This window comes from Theropithecus gelada, chromosome 3 (assembly GCF_003255815.1).
Source record: "Theropithecus gelada isolate Dixy chromosome 3, Tgel_1.0, whole genome shotgun sequence".
Classification (NCBI taxonomy): Eukaryota; Metazoa; Chordata; class Mammalia; order Primates; family Cercopithecidae; genus Theropithecus; species Theropithecus gelada.
In genome coordinates, this window is record NC_037670.1 from 111,790,645 (window position 1) to 111,804,139 (window position 13,495).

Here is a 13,495-nt window from a genome sequence, read left to right on the forward strand (position 1 = left end):
TTTTTGATGTGTTGTTGGACTCAGTTTGGTAGTATTTTGTGGATGATTTTTGCATCTGTGTTTATCATGACTGCTGGACTCTTGTTTTCTTTTTTTTGTTGTGTCCTTGTCTGGTTTTGTTATTGAAATGATGCTGACCTCATTGAATGAGTTAGGAAGAATCCTCTTCAGTTTTTTGGGCCATTTTGAGAAAATTGGTATTAGTTCTTCATTATAGGTTTGGTAGAATTTAGCGGTGAAGTTACCTGGTTTCTGTTTGTTGAGAGACTTTTTGTTTCCAATTCAACCTCATTACCAAGAATTTATCTGTTGAGGTTTTCTTTTCCTTACTGGTTCAATATCGGTAGATTGTCTGTGTCGAGGAATTTGTCTTTTTCCTCTAGGTTTTCCAATTTGTTAGCCTATCGTTCATTGGTCCTAATAGTCTTTAACGATTCTTTATTATTTCTGTGGTCTCAGTTATAATGTCTCTTTTATCATTTATGATTTTGTGTATTTGGATTTTCTTTTCCTCTTGGTTAGTCTACCTAACAGTTTACTCATTTTGTCTTTTTGAAGAACCAACTTTTCATTTTGTTGATCCTTTGTAATTTTTTTTTCTTTTTTCTTTTTTAGTCTTTCTTCCTTTTAGTCCTGGTCTGATCTTATTTCTTTCCTTCTGCTAATTTCAGGGTTGGTTTTTTTCTTGCTTTTCTAGTTCCTTGAGGTGCATCGTTAAGTGTTTGAGATCTTCCTACTTTTTTGCCATAGATGTTTATTGCAGTAAACTTCCGTCTTACACTGCTTTTGCTATATCCCTTAGGTTTTGGTATATGGTGTTTTCATTTTCATTGCATTTGAGAAATTTATTTCCTTCTTAATTTTTTAATTGACCCAATGGTCATTCAGTAGCGTGTTGTTTAATTTCCATTTATTTGTACAGTTCCCAAAATTTCTTTTGTTGTTGATTTATAGTTTTATTTCATTGTGATCTAAGAGACTTTTACAAAATTTATTGGGACTTGTTTTTTGGCCTAACAGATGGTCTATCCTGGAGAATGTGTGTTCTGCAGCTGATGGATGAAATGTTTTGTAAATGTCTGTTAGATCCATTTATTTATTTGTTTGTTTGTTTATATTTTTTAGAGACAGAGTCCTGCTCTGTCACCTAGGCTGGAGTACAGTGAGCAATCTCAGCTCACTGTAAAACCTATGTCTCCTGGGTTCAAGCAATTCCCCTGCCTTAGCCTCTTGAGTAGCTGGGATTACAGGCGTGTGCCACTACACCTGGCTAATTTTTGTATTTTTAGTAGAGATGGGGTTGTTGCCCAGGCTGGTCTCAAACTCCTGGCCTCAGGTGATCCATCCACTTTGGCCTCCCAAAGTGCTGGGATTACAGGCGTGAGTCACTGCACCTGGCTGTTAGATCCATTTAGTCTAAAGTGCAGTTTAAATCCAGTGTTTCTTTGTTAATTTCTTTTGATCCATTCAGTGTTGAGAGTGGGGTGTTGAATTCCCCAACTATTATTGTATTGGAGTCTGTCTTTCCCTTTAGATCTAATAACAATGGCAAAAATCACAGTTACTTTTGCACCAACCTAATATAAAGCCTTTTTTTTTTAACTTTTAGCATTTTAAATACATCATGCTAGGCTCTTCTGGCCTATAGTTTCTTCTGAGAAATCTGTTGTTTGTTTGATGGCAATGTCCTTATATGTGACCTGATGCATTTCTCTTATGGTTTTTAGAATTCTCTTGTCTTTGAGTTTTGACAGTTTAACTATAACATGCCTTGGGAAAGACCTTTTTAGGTCAGATCTGCTTGAGTATATTTGATGTCTACATCTCTTATAAGACGTAGGGGGTTTTCAGCTATTGTCTTTCTCCATTTCTTCTCCTTCTAAAATCTCAGAATTCAAACGTTTGGTCACTTTATGGTGCCCTCACATGTCACATTGGCTTTCTTCATTTTTTTTATTTCTTTTCTTTTCTTTTTTGTCTGCCTGGGTTAAGATACCTTCAGGTTTACAGATTGTTTATTCTGCTTGATCTAGTGTATTGTTGAAGCTCTCAGTTGTGCTTTTTATTTCATTTATTGAGTTCTTCCATATACTTTTGTTATCTTATATATCTTAGATCACACTGAGTTTCTTTAATATCATTATTTTGATTTTTTTATTAGGCTTTTCAAAATTTTGGGGGAGGATCTGTTACTGAAGAGTTATTGTTTTCCTTTGAAGGTATCATGTTTTCTTGCTTTTCAATGTTTTTTGTATCCTTATGTTTATATCTGTACATCTGATGTCACTCTTCCTATTTTATGCCTTGGCTTTTGTAAAGAAAGACTTTTTCCTATAGATGTAGCTATAGTGTTGGTTGGATACGGTGCTTGGCTTTGATTCTGGGTGAGTGCAGTAGTATAGTCTCCGTATGATTTCTTCAGCTTTAATGAGCATTAGTTGTGTCTGTGAGTCCCTCAGTGGCTTAGACTGTGATTGTTAATGAAGGCTGTAGTAGGCTTTTCTGGGGACTGTGACTCCAGGCAGGCCAGTGCTCAGGCACTAATAGTTGTGCCAGTCAGCAGGGGATGCCTTTCCTCAGGCCCCTAGATAGTGCATGTGGGCACCAGCAGGCATAGGCAGAGCATAACAATCCTTAAGCCCCCAGATGACATGTACAGACACCAAGAGCAGGCGGAACAGGCCTGTCATCAGGCCCTCTGATGGTGTGTGCAGACAATGGCAGCAGCATGCTAAGTTGAGTCAGTCCTCAGGCCCTTAGATGCTTAGGCACAGTTGACAGTGGCAGTGGGCAGCGCTTGTCCTCAGGACCCTAGACAATGTGTGCTGGTGGCAGTGGTGGGCATGGCAGGCTTGTCTCCAAGCCCACTTCTGGTGTTTGCAGGTGCTGGTGGCAGGCAGGTGGGTTGACCTCCTGGCACTATGTGCACAGGTGACAGCAGCGGTAGGTGGGTCAGACCCTTTTCAATCCCACTTTAGAGCTCTTCAGTTAGAAGTTAGTGTATGGTGCTCCTTTTTCTAACCATAAGTCATTATAAAATACAGGTTTATCAATTATTTTTTAGCATATTTAACACATTTAAATGGGATGAACAGCTTTTTAGTTTATAATAGGAAGCTAATAAAAATCAAATCTAATTTGTTTTGTTTTTTGAGACAGAGTCTTGCTCTGTCACCCAGGCTGGACTGCAGTGGTGTGATCTTGGCTCACTACAACCTCTGCCTCCTAGGTTCAAGCAGTCCTCCCACCTTAGCCTCTCAAGTAGCTGGGCTTACAAGCATGAACTATCATGCCCACCTAATTTTTGTGTTTTTAGTAGAGACAGGGTTTCACCATGTTTACCAGGCTGGTCTCAAACTTCTGACCTCAAGTGATCCACCTTCCTCGTAATTTGTTAATTAAGATTTGTTAAGAATAGACCAAATCGGTTAAAGTAATAGGCTTATGCATTTTTTAAAGGCATTTAGATTAGGAAATTTCATCGTAGTTTTTATTTTCCTCATTTTTATGTGTCCTTTTTTTTTTGTTGTTGAGATGAGTTTCGCTCTTGTTGCTCAGGCTGGAATGCAATGGTGCGATCTTGGCTCACTGCAACCTCTGCCTCTGGGGTTCAAGCGATTCTCCTGCTTCAGCCTCCCAACGAGATGGGATTACAGGCATGTGCCACCATGCCTGGCTGATTTTGTATTTTTAGTAGAGAGGGGGGTTTCTCCATGTTGGTCAGGCTGGTCTTGAACTCCTGACCTCAGGGTATCCGACCATCTCGGCCTCCCAAAGTGCTGGGATTACAGGCATGAGCCACCGTGCTCACCCCTTTATGTGTCTTAATAGGTCTTTATAATCACATAACTTCCTGAAATATCCCAGTCATAGTTTAGTCATTTTATATTAATTTTCAGGGTCATCTTTAAGGGCAACAGTTACTTTGATAGATATACGTGTGAATGGAGATAAACTATCTGGGAACATAGGGTGGAATAGGGTCTGAGTTTAGTAATTGACCTGGAGCTTAATTGCTTGAAGTCTCTTCTAGCAGGGGTCCCCAACCCCCAGACCATGGACTGGTACTGGTCCATGGCCTGTAAGGAACCGTGCCACACAGCAGGAGATGAGCAGCAAGCGAAGCTTCATCTATATTTACAGCCACTCCCTATCACTTGTATTACCATCTGAGCTTTGCCTCCTGTCAGATCAATGGTGGCATTACATTCTCATAGGAACATGAACCCTCTTGTGAATTGCGCATGCAAGGGATCTAGGTTGCATGCCCGTTAGGAGAGTGTAATGCCTGATGATCTGTCACTGTCTTCCATCACTCCCAGATGGGACCATCTAGTTGCAGGAAAACAAGCTCAGGGCTCCCAGTGATGTTATGTTATGGTGAGTTGTATATTTCATTACATATTACAATATAATAGTAATAGAAATAAAGCGCACTATAAATGAAATGCGCTTGAATCATCCCAAAATCATCCCCCACACCCCTGTCTGTGGAAAAATTGTCTTCCACGAAACCGATCCCTGGCACCAAAAAGGTTGGGGACGGCTCTCTTACAGTCACCTTGCTTTTAGGTCATTTGCTTACCATTTTCTTTTTCTTTCCTTTTTTTTTTTTTTCTCCTTAGGACACAGTCTCACTCTGTTGCCCAGGCTGGAGTGCAGTGGCACCATCATAGCTTAGCTGCAAACTTCTAGGCTTAGGCAATCCTCCTGCCTCAGCCTCCCAAGTAGTTGGGACTATAGGCATGTGCCACCACACCCTACTAATTTATTATTTGTAGAGATAGTGTCTCACTTTGTTGCCCAGGCTGGTCTCAAACTCTTGGTCTGGGCAACAAATTGAGACCCTATCTCTACAGGGTGATTCTCCCACCTTGGCCTCACAAAGTGCTGGGATTACAGGTGTGAGCCACCACACCATCATTTTCTGTTAAAACTATTTTGCCCACACAAAATAGGCTACTGTTTATTAGCTTGTAACCACTTTTCTATATCTCTCGTACTAAGTTCATTAAAGGAAATGAAGAAGAAATGCCCCCCCACCATTTCAAGAAATTTTTCCTCTGCTGTTTAAGAGCATGTTATACCAACATCTGCAAATCGTTCTTCGTAGAACTGGATGGTGATGCTGTGCCATTTCTCTAAACTATATTTTATGTTTGTTAGCTTTACAATTTTTGGCAGTAATACAAAGTTTTATATAGTATTCAAATGAAGGTTTAGCAATATTATTTAACACTTAAATATACCATTTCATATTATATATAATACTCTGAGCCAGGAGTCAAATAAATGAGATAGCAGTAACAGAAGGATGACAGTAATATTCTTAATTAACAGTCTGCTTTTTTCTTAGATAAGAGATTCAGTTTCTTGAACTATAAATAGGAATGCTATTCTTGGGTATCTAAAAAGGTGATTGAACCAAGGAGTAAAGATATTTTCTATCCATCTAGTCATTACCTTGTTCTCTGTAAACCACTGATAAATTTATGGCACCTTTGAAAGGTTTAAGATAATTACATATTTCAGCCATCAAATGTGGGAACAACCAGCTCGTCCTCAGTTGTCTTAGATTCACCAAGATCTATTAGGATTGCATTCAACAAGCTTTGCAAAAATAGAGCAAACACCTTCATCTGCAAAAATACCTTCATTTGCATTTAAAACACTACATGGGATACATTAGCATCAGAGATTCTCAGGAAAAGCCATGGGACACAGTTGTGTTTTTTTTGTTTTGTTTTGTTTTTGTTTTTTGTTTTTTTTTGAGACAGAGTCTCGCTCTGTCGCCCAGGCTGGAGTGCAGTGACCGGATCTCAGCTCACTGCAAGCTCCACCTCCTGGGTTTACGTCATTCTCCTGCCTCAGCCTCCCAAGTAGCTGGGACTACAGGCGCCCGCCACCTCGCCCGGCTAGTTTTTTGTATTTTTTAGTAGAGACGGGGTTTCACCAGGTTAGCCAGGATAGTCTCAATCTCCTGACCTTGTGATCCGCCCATCTCGGCCTCCCAAAGTGCTGGGATTACAGGCTTGAGCCACTGCGCCCGGCCCACAGTTGTGTTTTTTATATCAATTATTTCTACCTTCTATAACTACAGGCTCAGTACTTTTGTTGGAAATTTGACTTCCATAATTGAGAAGTAACTATACTACAGTTGTATTTTTTTCTGTATATTGAGCTGTTTTGAAGCCATATTAATGGACTGTTTTGTGGCTTTTGAATAAAGAAGTTTCAGTTGATTGATTTAAAAGAAAAGGCAGTTTAAGGTAGTATGATATCTTGACTCTTTCAGTCTGTACCTTGATAAGTAGCTATTTTAGTGTATTCTATGTATAAGGTTATATTTTACAATATAAATGTAGATAGCCATTTTTAAAAGATACTATTAGTTTTTCCTTATTCTTAATGTATACTCACGTGAATTATCTGTGTTTCATTCACAGAACCTCACTTTATTTTATTTATTTATTTATTTATTTATTTAGACGGAGTCTCACTGCTGCCCAGGCAGGAGTGCAGTAGGGCAATCTCGGCTCACTGCAACCTCCACCTCCCAGACAGAACCTTACTTTAAAAATCCCCTAACCCATTATCTTTCTGGCATATTCTTAGTTTAGTATTTGTGGTCAATATTATAAGAATTGCTATTTATAGAAAATGTTTCTAAACATAGGTATCTTAAAAATGCCATGGACCACTTCTTTGTTTATATGTACACAAAGAGTATATGTTTAGGGCAAGAAAATGAAAGTTACTGCTAGGAGAGAATTGTTATTAACAAGGATATATTGAATGCTTATATATAATATTATAATAGGAAAGTATAGGAATCATTAATATTGCTTTATAAATAGTTCTGTTGTTGGCTGGTCCTTGTGCAGTAGTGTTTACAACTATTTGATCACAACCAATTACAGTTCTTCCCCACTCCCATTGCTTCACTTGACTGTCCTTAAAAAAGAAAAGCTCTGTTGAATTTATGAAAGGTATGTTAGTAATTTTTTAAATTATGCTTACTTTTACAATAAATATATCAGTGTACTTATTTTCAGTGGGATAAGATTGTCTAAGTCAACATGTTAACCCAGTTGCATAAACTACAGATCTGAAAGTACTATGTAAATATCCAAAAGAAAGATACTGAATAAAGAGATAGTTTTTAACCTGCAGAAAGAAAACAAAGGTGGTACCTTTCATTATCCTGAAAGCCATGGATAGAATTGACATCTTTAAAAATTTTTGTCAATCTTATACAACAAATATTGCTCATGGCAGTCTCCTGAGAGTCTACCAATCTATATGATTCTGTGCTGCAGGCTGTGTGAGATTAGTGCAGGGTGCTTTGAAAAGGCTTCATTAAAACATTCTGGGAAACCATCATTCTCCGCAAACTACCACAAGAACAGAAAATCAAACACCCCATGTTCTCACTCATAGGTGGGAGTTGAACAATGAGGAATATGTGGACACAGGGAGGGGAACGTCACATTCCGGGGTCTGTCAGGGGGTTGGGGGCTAGGGGAGGGATAACATTAGGAAAAATACCTAATGTAGGTGATGGGTTGATGGGTGCAGCAAACCACCATGGCACGTGTGTATATCTATGTAACAAAACTGCACATTCTGCACATATACCCCAGAACTTAAAAGCATAATAATTTTTTTAAAAAAGCATTCTGAATCATTATATTTAGACCAGACTATATCAGTGTAGATAGCAAGAAAAAATAGGTGATGTTTTTAATATATATTTTAATATAGTTATTTCCAATTATGTTGCAGGCTTTACTCATCAGTCTTAACTATGGTTGTTTTATGTGGCAATTGGGAGATGCTGATACTTGTTTTCAGATCCATAGCATGGAAAATAAAATGAGCTTTATAGTACATACAAAACAGGTAAGTATCATTTATTTTGGACTTGTAATAATGAACTATTGTGTTAGTAAAGTTACTTCTTTTTTTTAAAGTGGCATCCATGTAACTTCAAGGAAAACCTGTAATATTCCATGAAATTAAAATATTTAAGACCAAGGAAAAAAGCCAGGCCTTCTGAGCAAGGAAGAATCAGAAACTTATCTGAATAGTTTGTTTCAGTTTTATAACAAACTCTTTTGCCATGTCTTTTCATTCTGGTCAGTATTACCTGTCTCTTTTATCAAGTTATTAGGTAGTCTTCCATCTCCTTGACCTACCTGTGCCCCCTAGCTGTATCCAGCAGATTGCGTCTTAAGCCCCTTCAAAAAGCCTGAGTAAATATCCCCTCTATACTCTTTCTTAACAAGCTGTCTCATGATAAGAAAGTTCCCTTTCAAATAGATAGGGAACTGCCCAGTGTCATGAATGTCCTTTAAACATTCTTACATGTTTTATATTTATTATTGACATGTTTTACTTTGTAGGCTGGTCTCGTGGTAAAACTGCTAATGAAGCTAAATGGACAGTTAATGCCCACTGAAAGAAATTCATAAAAGAGAAGTAACTGTTACTCAAGCCACCACATTTTGTAATGCAGAATTTTTTTCCGTGAAAGACTTCTTAAAAGATTACTTTGGCCAAGCATGGTAGCTCGCCCCTGTAATCTCAGCACTTCGGGAGGCTGGGGCAGGCAGATCACCTGAAGTCAGGAGTTCAAGACCAGCCTAGCCAACACGGTGAAACCCTGTCTCTACAAAAATACAAAAATTAGCTGGGCGTGGTGGCGGGCGCCTATAATCCTAGCTACTAGGGAGGCTGAGGTGGGAGAATCGCTTAAACCCAGGAGGTGGAGGTTGTAGTGAGCCAAAATTGCGCCGCTGCACTCCAGCCTGGGTGACAGAGCAAGACTCCATCTCAAAAAAAAAAAAAAAAAATTACTTTCAACAAGGCATTTAGTTTCTTGTAATATATATGTACACTATTACATTGTACAGAATCTGTACTTATGTTTGGTGTGTAATATACCAATTAGTTTTATATAATATCCTCATAAGCTATTCCAATTTTTGAGAGAAACACAAAAAGTTATAGATTGATAGTCTGTATAATAGACAAAATAGTAAGCTTTATAAAAAGTTATTTTTGGTAAATGGTAAAGAATTTGGAGTAGAATGTGATGAGATTAAAATGTAGCTTTGGTATAACTTCATGTGTATTTCAAAATATACTGAACGTCAACATGATTTGAATAAAGAAAATGTATTTTCTACTTGAACCATATGACACTTATTTAAAACAGTTTTCTGCAGTCTATAAACATTTCTCAACATTTTTTTAAAAGTCTTAAAATGTAAATCTGATATATGGTAATGTTTCTCAAAGTATAGTACATGAACTTGCATCATAATTACCTATGTGCCTTTTAAAAATGAAGATTTCAGAGACCTACTCCAAACAAGGGCATTCACTCTGGAAGTAGCATGGCCTTGTGAACTTAACTTTGGTTTTGTTTTTGCTTTTTTGTTGTTAAAATAAGTCCAGACCCAATAAGGAATTTCGATTATTAAAGCTGAGAAATTTCACAAAACTGCCTGGCACACAAGCACACACACACATACACAGACATATTTTAAGTGATCATCTCTTGATATCAGAAGTTGCATTTGTTAAATACATGCTGTATTTTTTGTGAGTTGACTTAATAGTTTATGTATATTGACTTTACTTTGTAGGAAGTAAATCACCAAGTATCTGTTTCATTTAGGGAAGTAGTGATATAGATGAGGAGGCAACTTGATAAATGTGCTATTCATAAGCTAGAAACTACAGTATTTCCAAACTAATAGACTGAAGAATTCTAAATAAGTTCAGAGATATAGTTATATTTAAAGTTGTCCTATAGTTTGCAGATAATTTTTATATTACTATTCTTCACATTAACTTCTGTTTATTTTTAATGGTACTATGTGTAGGCCTTATTAAAATTAAGATTGTATGGTTAAGTAAAGTTAACAGGAAAACCTGATTTATCTTTAATTCTGTGCTAGATACTTTTGATTCTACATGAACAATACCCTGTTCAGTTCCCTTCATTCTAATGTCCTCGACTGTTACCAAATACCCTGTTGACTCCCAAACCTAAGATTTTAGCTTCAATTTCTTTTCTGAACTCCAAATCTTAATTTCCAAGTTATTCTTGTTCTAGGTCCATCTAAATGGTCTACAAAGAACTTCAGTTGAATCGTAACTGGAAATAGAATTTATTTCCTCTGTTTGCTCCATTCTATCCTTCCACTGTATTCCCTGTTTGGTTAATGACATCATCAAACTGCATTCAGTTGCTTAGCCTGGAAATACTGTTACGGTGTTCAGCCTTTCCCCAACTTACATATTTTGTGGATCAAAGTCCTGTCTGATGTTTTGGGAGTCCTTTCTCATTTCCTTCCTCCCTGCTTGCACTGCAGCCAGTCTAGTTCAAGTCCTCACCATCCATTCCTTAGCTTATAGTAGCTTCCTACCCCGACTCAGGCTCTATGCGCTTCCTGCCTATCTGCCACACTGATGCCAAGTTAAGCTTTCTCGTCAGTCTGATTATTTCATTACACTGTGAAAATCATTAGTGGTTACCACTATATGTAGAATTAAATTCTGAATTATTTAGTATTGAAACCAAGGCCCTTAGTACACTGTTGCTAAGCTGCCTATCAAGATTATTGTCTGACCACTTCTCCCATACTCATCGTACGCTCCCATTGTTTCCTAACTCCTCAGTCGTGTGGGGGAATTCAGTACTTTCTGATTCAATAATTTTAGGGTGAGGCCCAAGCATTTCTGTTCTTAAAGTATTCTATATACTTATGATGTACAGCTAGGGATTAGAACTGTAATTATAAGCAACTTTAGGAGATAGCCTAATGAGTTTCCTTTCACAGAGAGAGGTGAGGATGCAATGATACCACATCAAACAACCTCCTGCTCTGTGGAATAGTTTACCCTCCTGGGGATGTACAGTATAACAGCCCTAATAAGAAAGGAATAGGAGACTATTAGAGTAGCATAGCTATTAAACGCTTAAAAATATATAGCATTAAAATTCAATTTTAAAAATTAGTATTGAGAAAAAAAAATTGATCATTATCTTTCAGACTATAACAATCCAGAAATAAAAATAGAGAAATCTAAACAGCTTTTAATGAATGCCTAGTATTGATCAGGCATTATATGTGCTCTAGGGATCAAGGTAAGATTCCATTTTCTTTTCATCATTCTTTCAGTAAATTTGAGTGCCTTTTATGTGCCAGGGACCCAGTGGTAAGGAAAACAAAATCCCTGCTTTCAGAGAACAAAGTCTGAGGGAGACAGTAAATTATCATGGAAATATATAATTGTAACTCTAATTATTGTGATGAAAGAAAAAAATCTCAGTGTAACAGGAACCATTGATCTAGTAGGGATCAGGAGAGGCTTTCCTGAGCAGGAGATGCTTGAGTTGGCATCTGACATGTGAGCTGGAATTAGTTATGTGAACACAGTACAGCTGGAAGGGAAATGAGGTGAGATGTTTTGACCCCAAAAGACAGACCTGGAGAACTGATAAGGGGGTTTACAATTACTCATTTTCAGTTGTGATCCAAATTCAAGTAATTGTTTATCCAAATCACAACAAATTAATTTTTATTATACAAATAAAACCAGAATAGTTAATACTGCACATGATAAATGTATTAGAGAAAACTTACTGAAGAACCACAAGATTAAAAATTGCCAAAATTTAGCCAATGATGGGCAAAAAAAGAAAAAATAAATAAAAAAGTTGTCAAAATTGACCCTAGAAAAATTAGACTTGATGGAAATATTCAACGAAGTAAAACATCCCAGTTATTGACCAAATTTAATAGAGGAATTGCATTAATAAAATTTAGATTTTTTATTTGATCCTGAGAAATCAACGGCAAAAACTCTAAAAGAAGATTGATTGATTGAGACGGAGTCTCGTTCTGTTGCCCAGACCAGAGTGCAGTGGCATGATCTCAGCTCACTGCAACCTCCAACCCACCAGGTTCAACCAATTCTCCTGCATCATCAGCCTCCTGAGTAGCTGGGATTACAGACGTACACCACCATGCCCAGCTAATTTTTGTATTTTTAGTAGAAACAGAGTTTCACCATGTTGGCCAGACTGGCCTCAAACTCCTAACCTCAGGTGATACACCCTCCTCGGCCTCCCAGAGTGCTAGGATACAGGCATGAGCCACTGTGTCTGGCCTTCCAAAATAATTTATATATGCAAAAAACGGATTGGGGACGCAATATGTTGCCTTATCATTAACATAGAAAATGGTATTCTCAGTGAAAATAATTTCTGTCGAAGCATAATTTGTTTTTGCTGCAATGTATAGAAAACTGGTAAGGCACTTAATTGGCTTGAGGCTGGGCATGGTTACTCACGCTATAATCCCAGCGCTTTGGAAAGCCAAAGTGGTAGAATCACTTGAGACCAAGAGTTCAAGACCACACCAGCCTGGGCAACATAGCAAGATCTCCATCTCTACAAAAATAAAAAATAGCCAGGAGTCGTGGTGTACACCTGTAGTCCCAGCTACTCAGGAGGCTGAGGTGGGAGGATTTCTTGGGCACAGGGGTTTGTGGTTGCAGTGAGCTATAATTTCACCGTTGTACTCCAGGCTACGTGACTGAGCAAGCCCCTGACTCTAGGTAGGTAGGTAGGTAGGTAAGTAGGTAGGTAGATAATAGATTAGATAGACTTGTGTGCATGCAAGGATTAGATGATAGACAAGATAGGCTTGAGTGCGTGTGAGGATAGATGGATAGAGACAGAGAGAGAGAGAGAGAGAGAGAGATAGGCTTGAGTGCATGCAAGAAAATATTTTCTCACCAAAAATCCATTTATGATGGTATGATTCTCATTTAATGTTTGTATTCATAAGCATGTCAGAAAGCCTCTAGTGTTATTTATGGTATTTGGAGAGGGAGGCATAGGCAGACTGTAAAATCCCTAAAGCAGAGGCATCAAGCTCTTGGGGATCTTAGAGGCCAGAGTATTTAAGACAAAGAAATATCTTTCAGACATCTTAGGGTATAGATGAGAAAAAGTTTCAGTACATTGTGCTAATTTCTGTGATAAAAGGAAGCACCAGGTTGTTCAGGATTCATTACAAGGGTACCCACGTGGGTGGGAAATTAGGAACTTATGTCCCAATTATTTAAATTATAATAATAGCTACTACTTTAAATGATGCTTACTACACTATTGGCATTATTTGAAGCACTTTTGGGATACTAATTCATTTATTCCTGACAACAATCACTATGAGGCAGATACTATTATTCCCATTTTACAGATAAGAAAATTGAAGTTGGGTTAAATTACTTTCTAAAGCTAATGAGTGGTGGAGCTCAGATTCATACCTAGGCAGCCAAACTCCAGAGCATAAGTCAATTAGATACATGATGTATGGTTATAATAAAAACATAAAATAATACTTGTTTTCTATCTTTAAAATCTTAGGAGCCATAGTTTCTAACAAAGTGATGTAAATGTTTTCATTTTTGT

At 37.6% G+C, this 13,495-nt stretch overlaps 1 protein-coding gene across 31 annotated transcripts in view; it reads left to right on the forward strand.

Annotated features, from left to right (window-relative positions):
- Positions 1–9,786, forward strand: part of KRIT1 (KRIT1, ankyrin repeat containing) — a 47,564-nt gene extending 37,778 nt beyond the window's left edge. For all 31 annotated transcript variants that reach the window (XM_025378266.1, XM_025378256.1, XM_025378258.1 and 28 more), the window contains 2 exons: positions 7,786–7,902; positions 8,406–9,786. In XM_025378266.1, coding sequence (XP_025234051.1) covers positions 7,786–7,902; positions 8,406–8,474 — 186 coding nt within the window. In that variant the 3' untranslated portion in view covers positions 8,475–9,786. The remainder of the gene's footprint in view (positions 1–7,785; positions 7,903–8,405) is intronic.
- Positions 9,787–13,495: the final 3,709 nt, after the last annotated feature.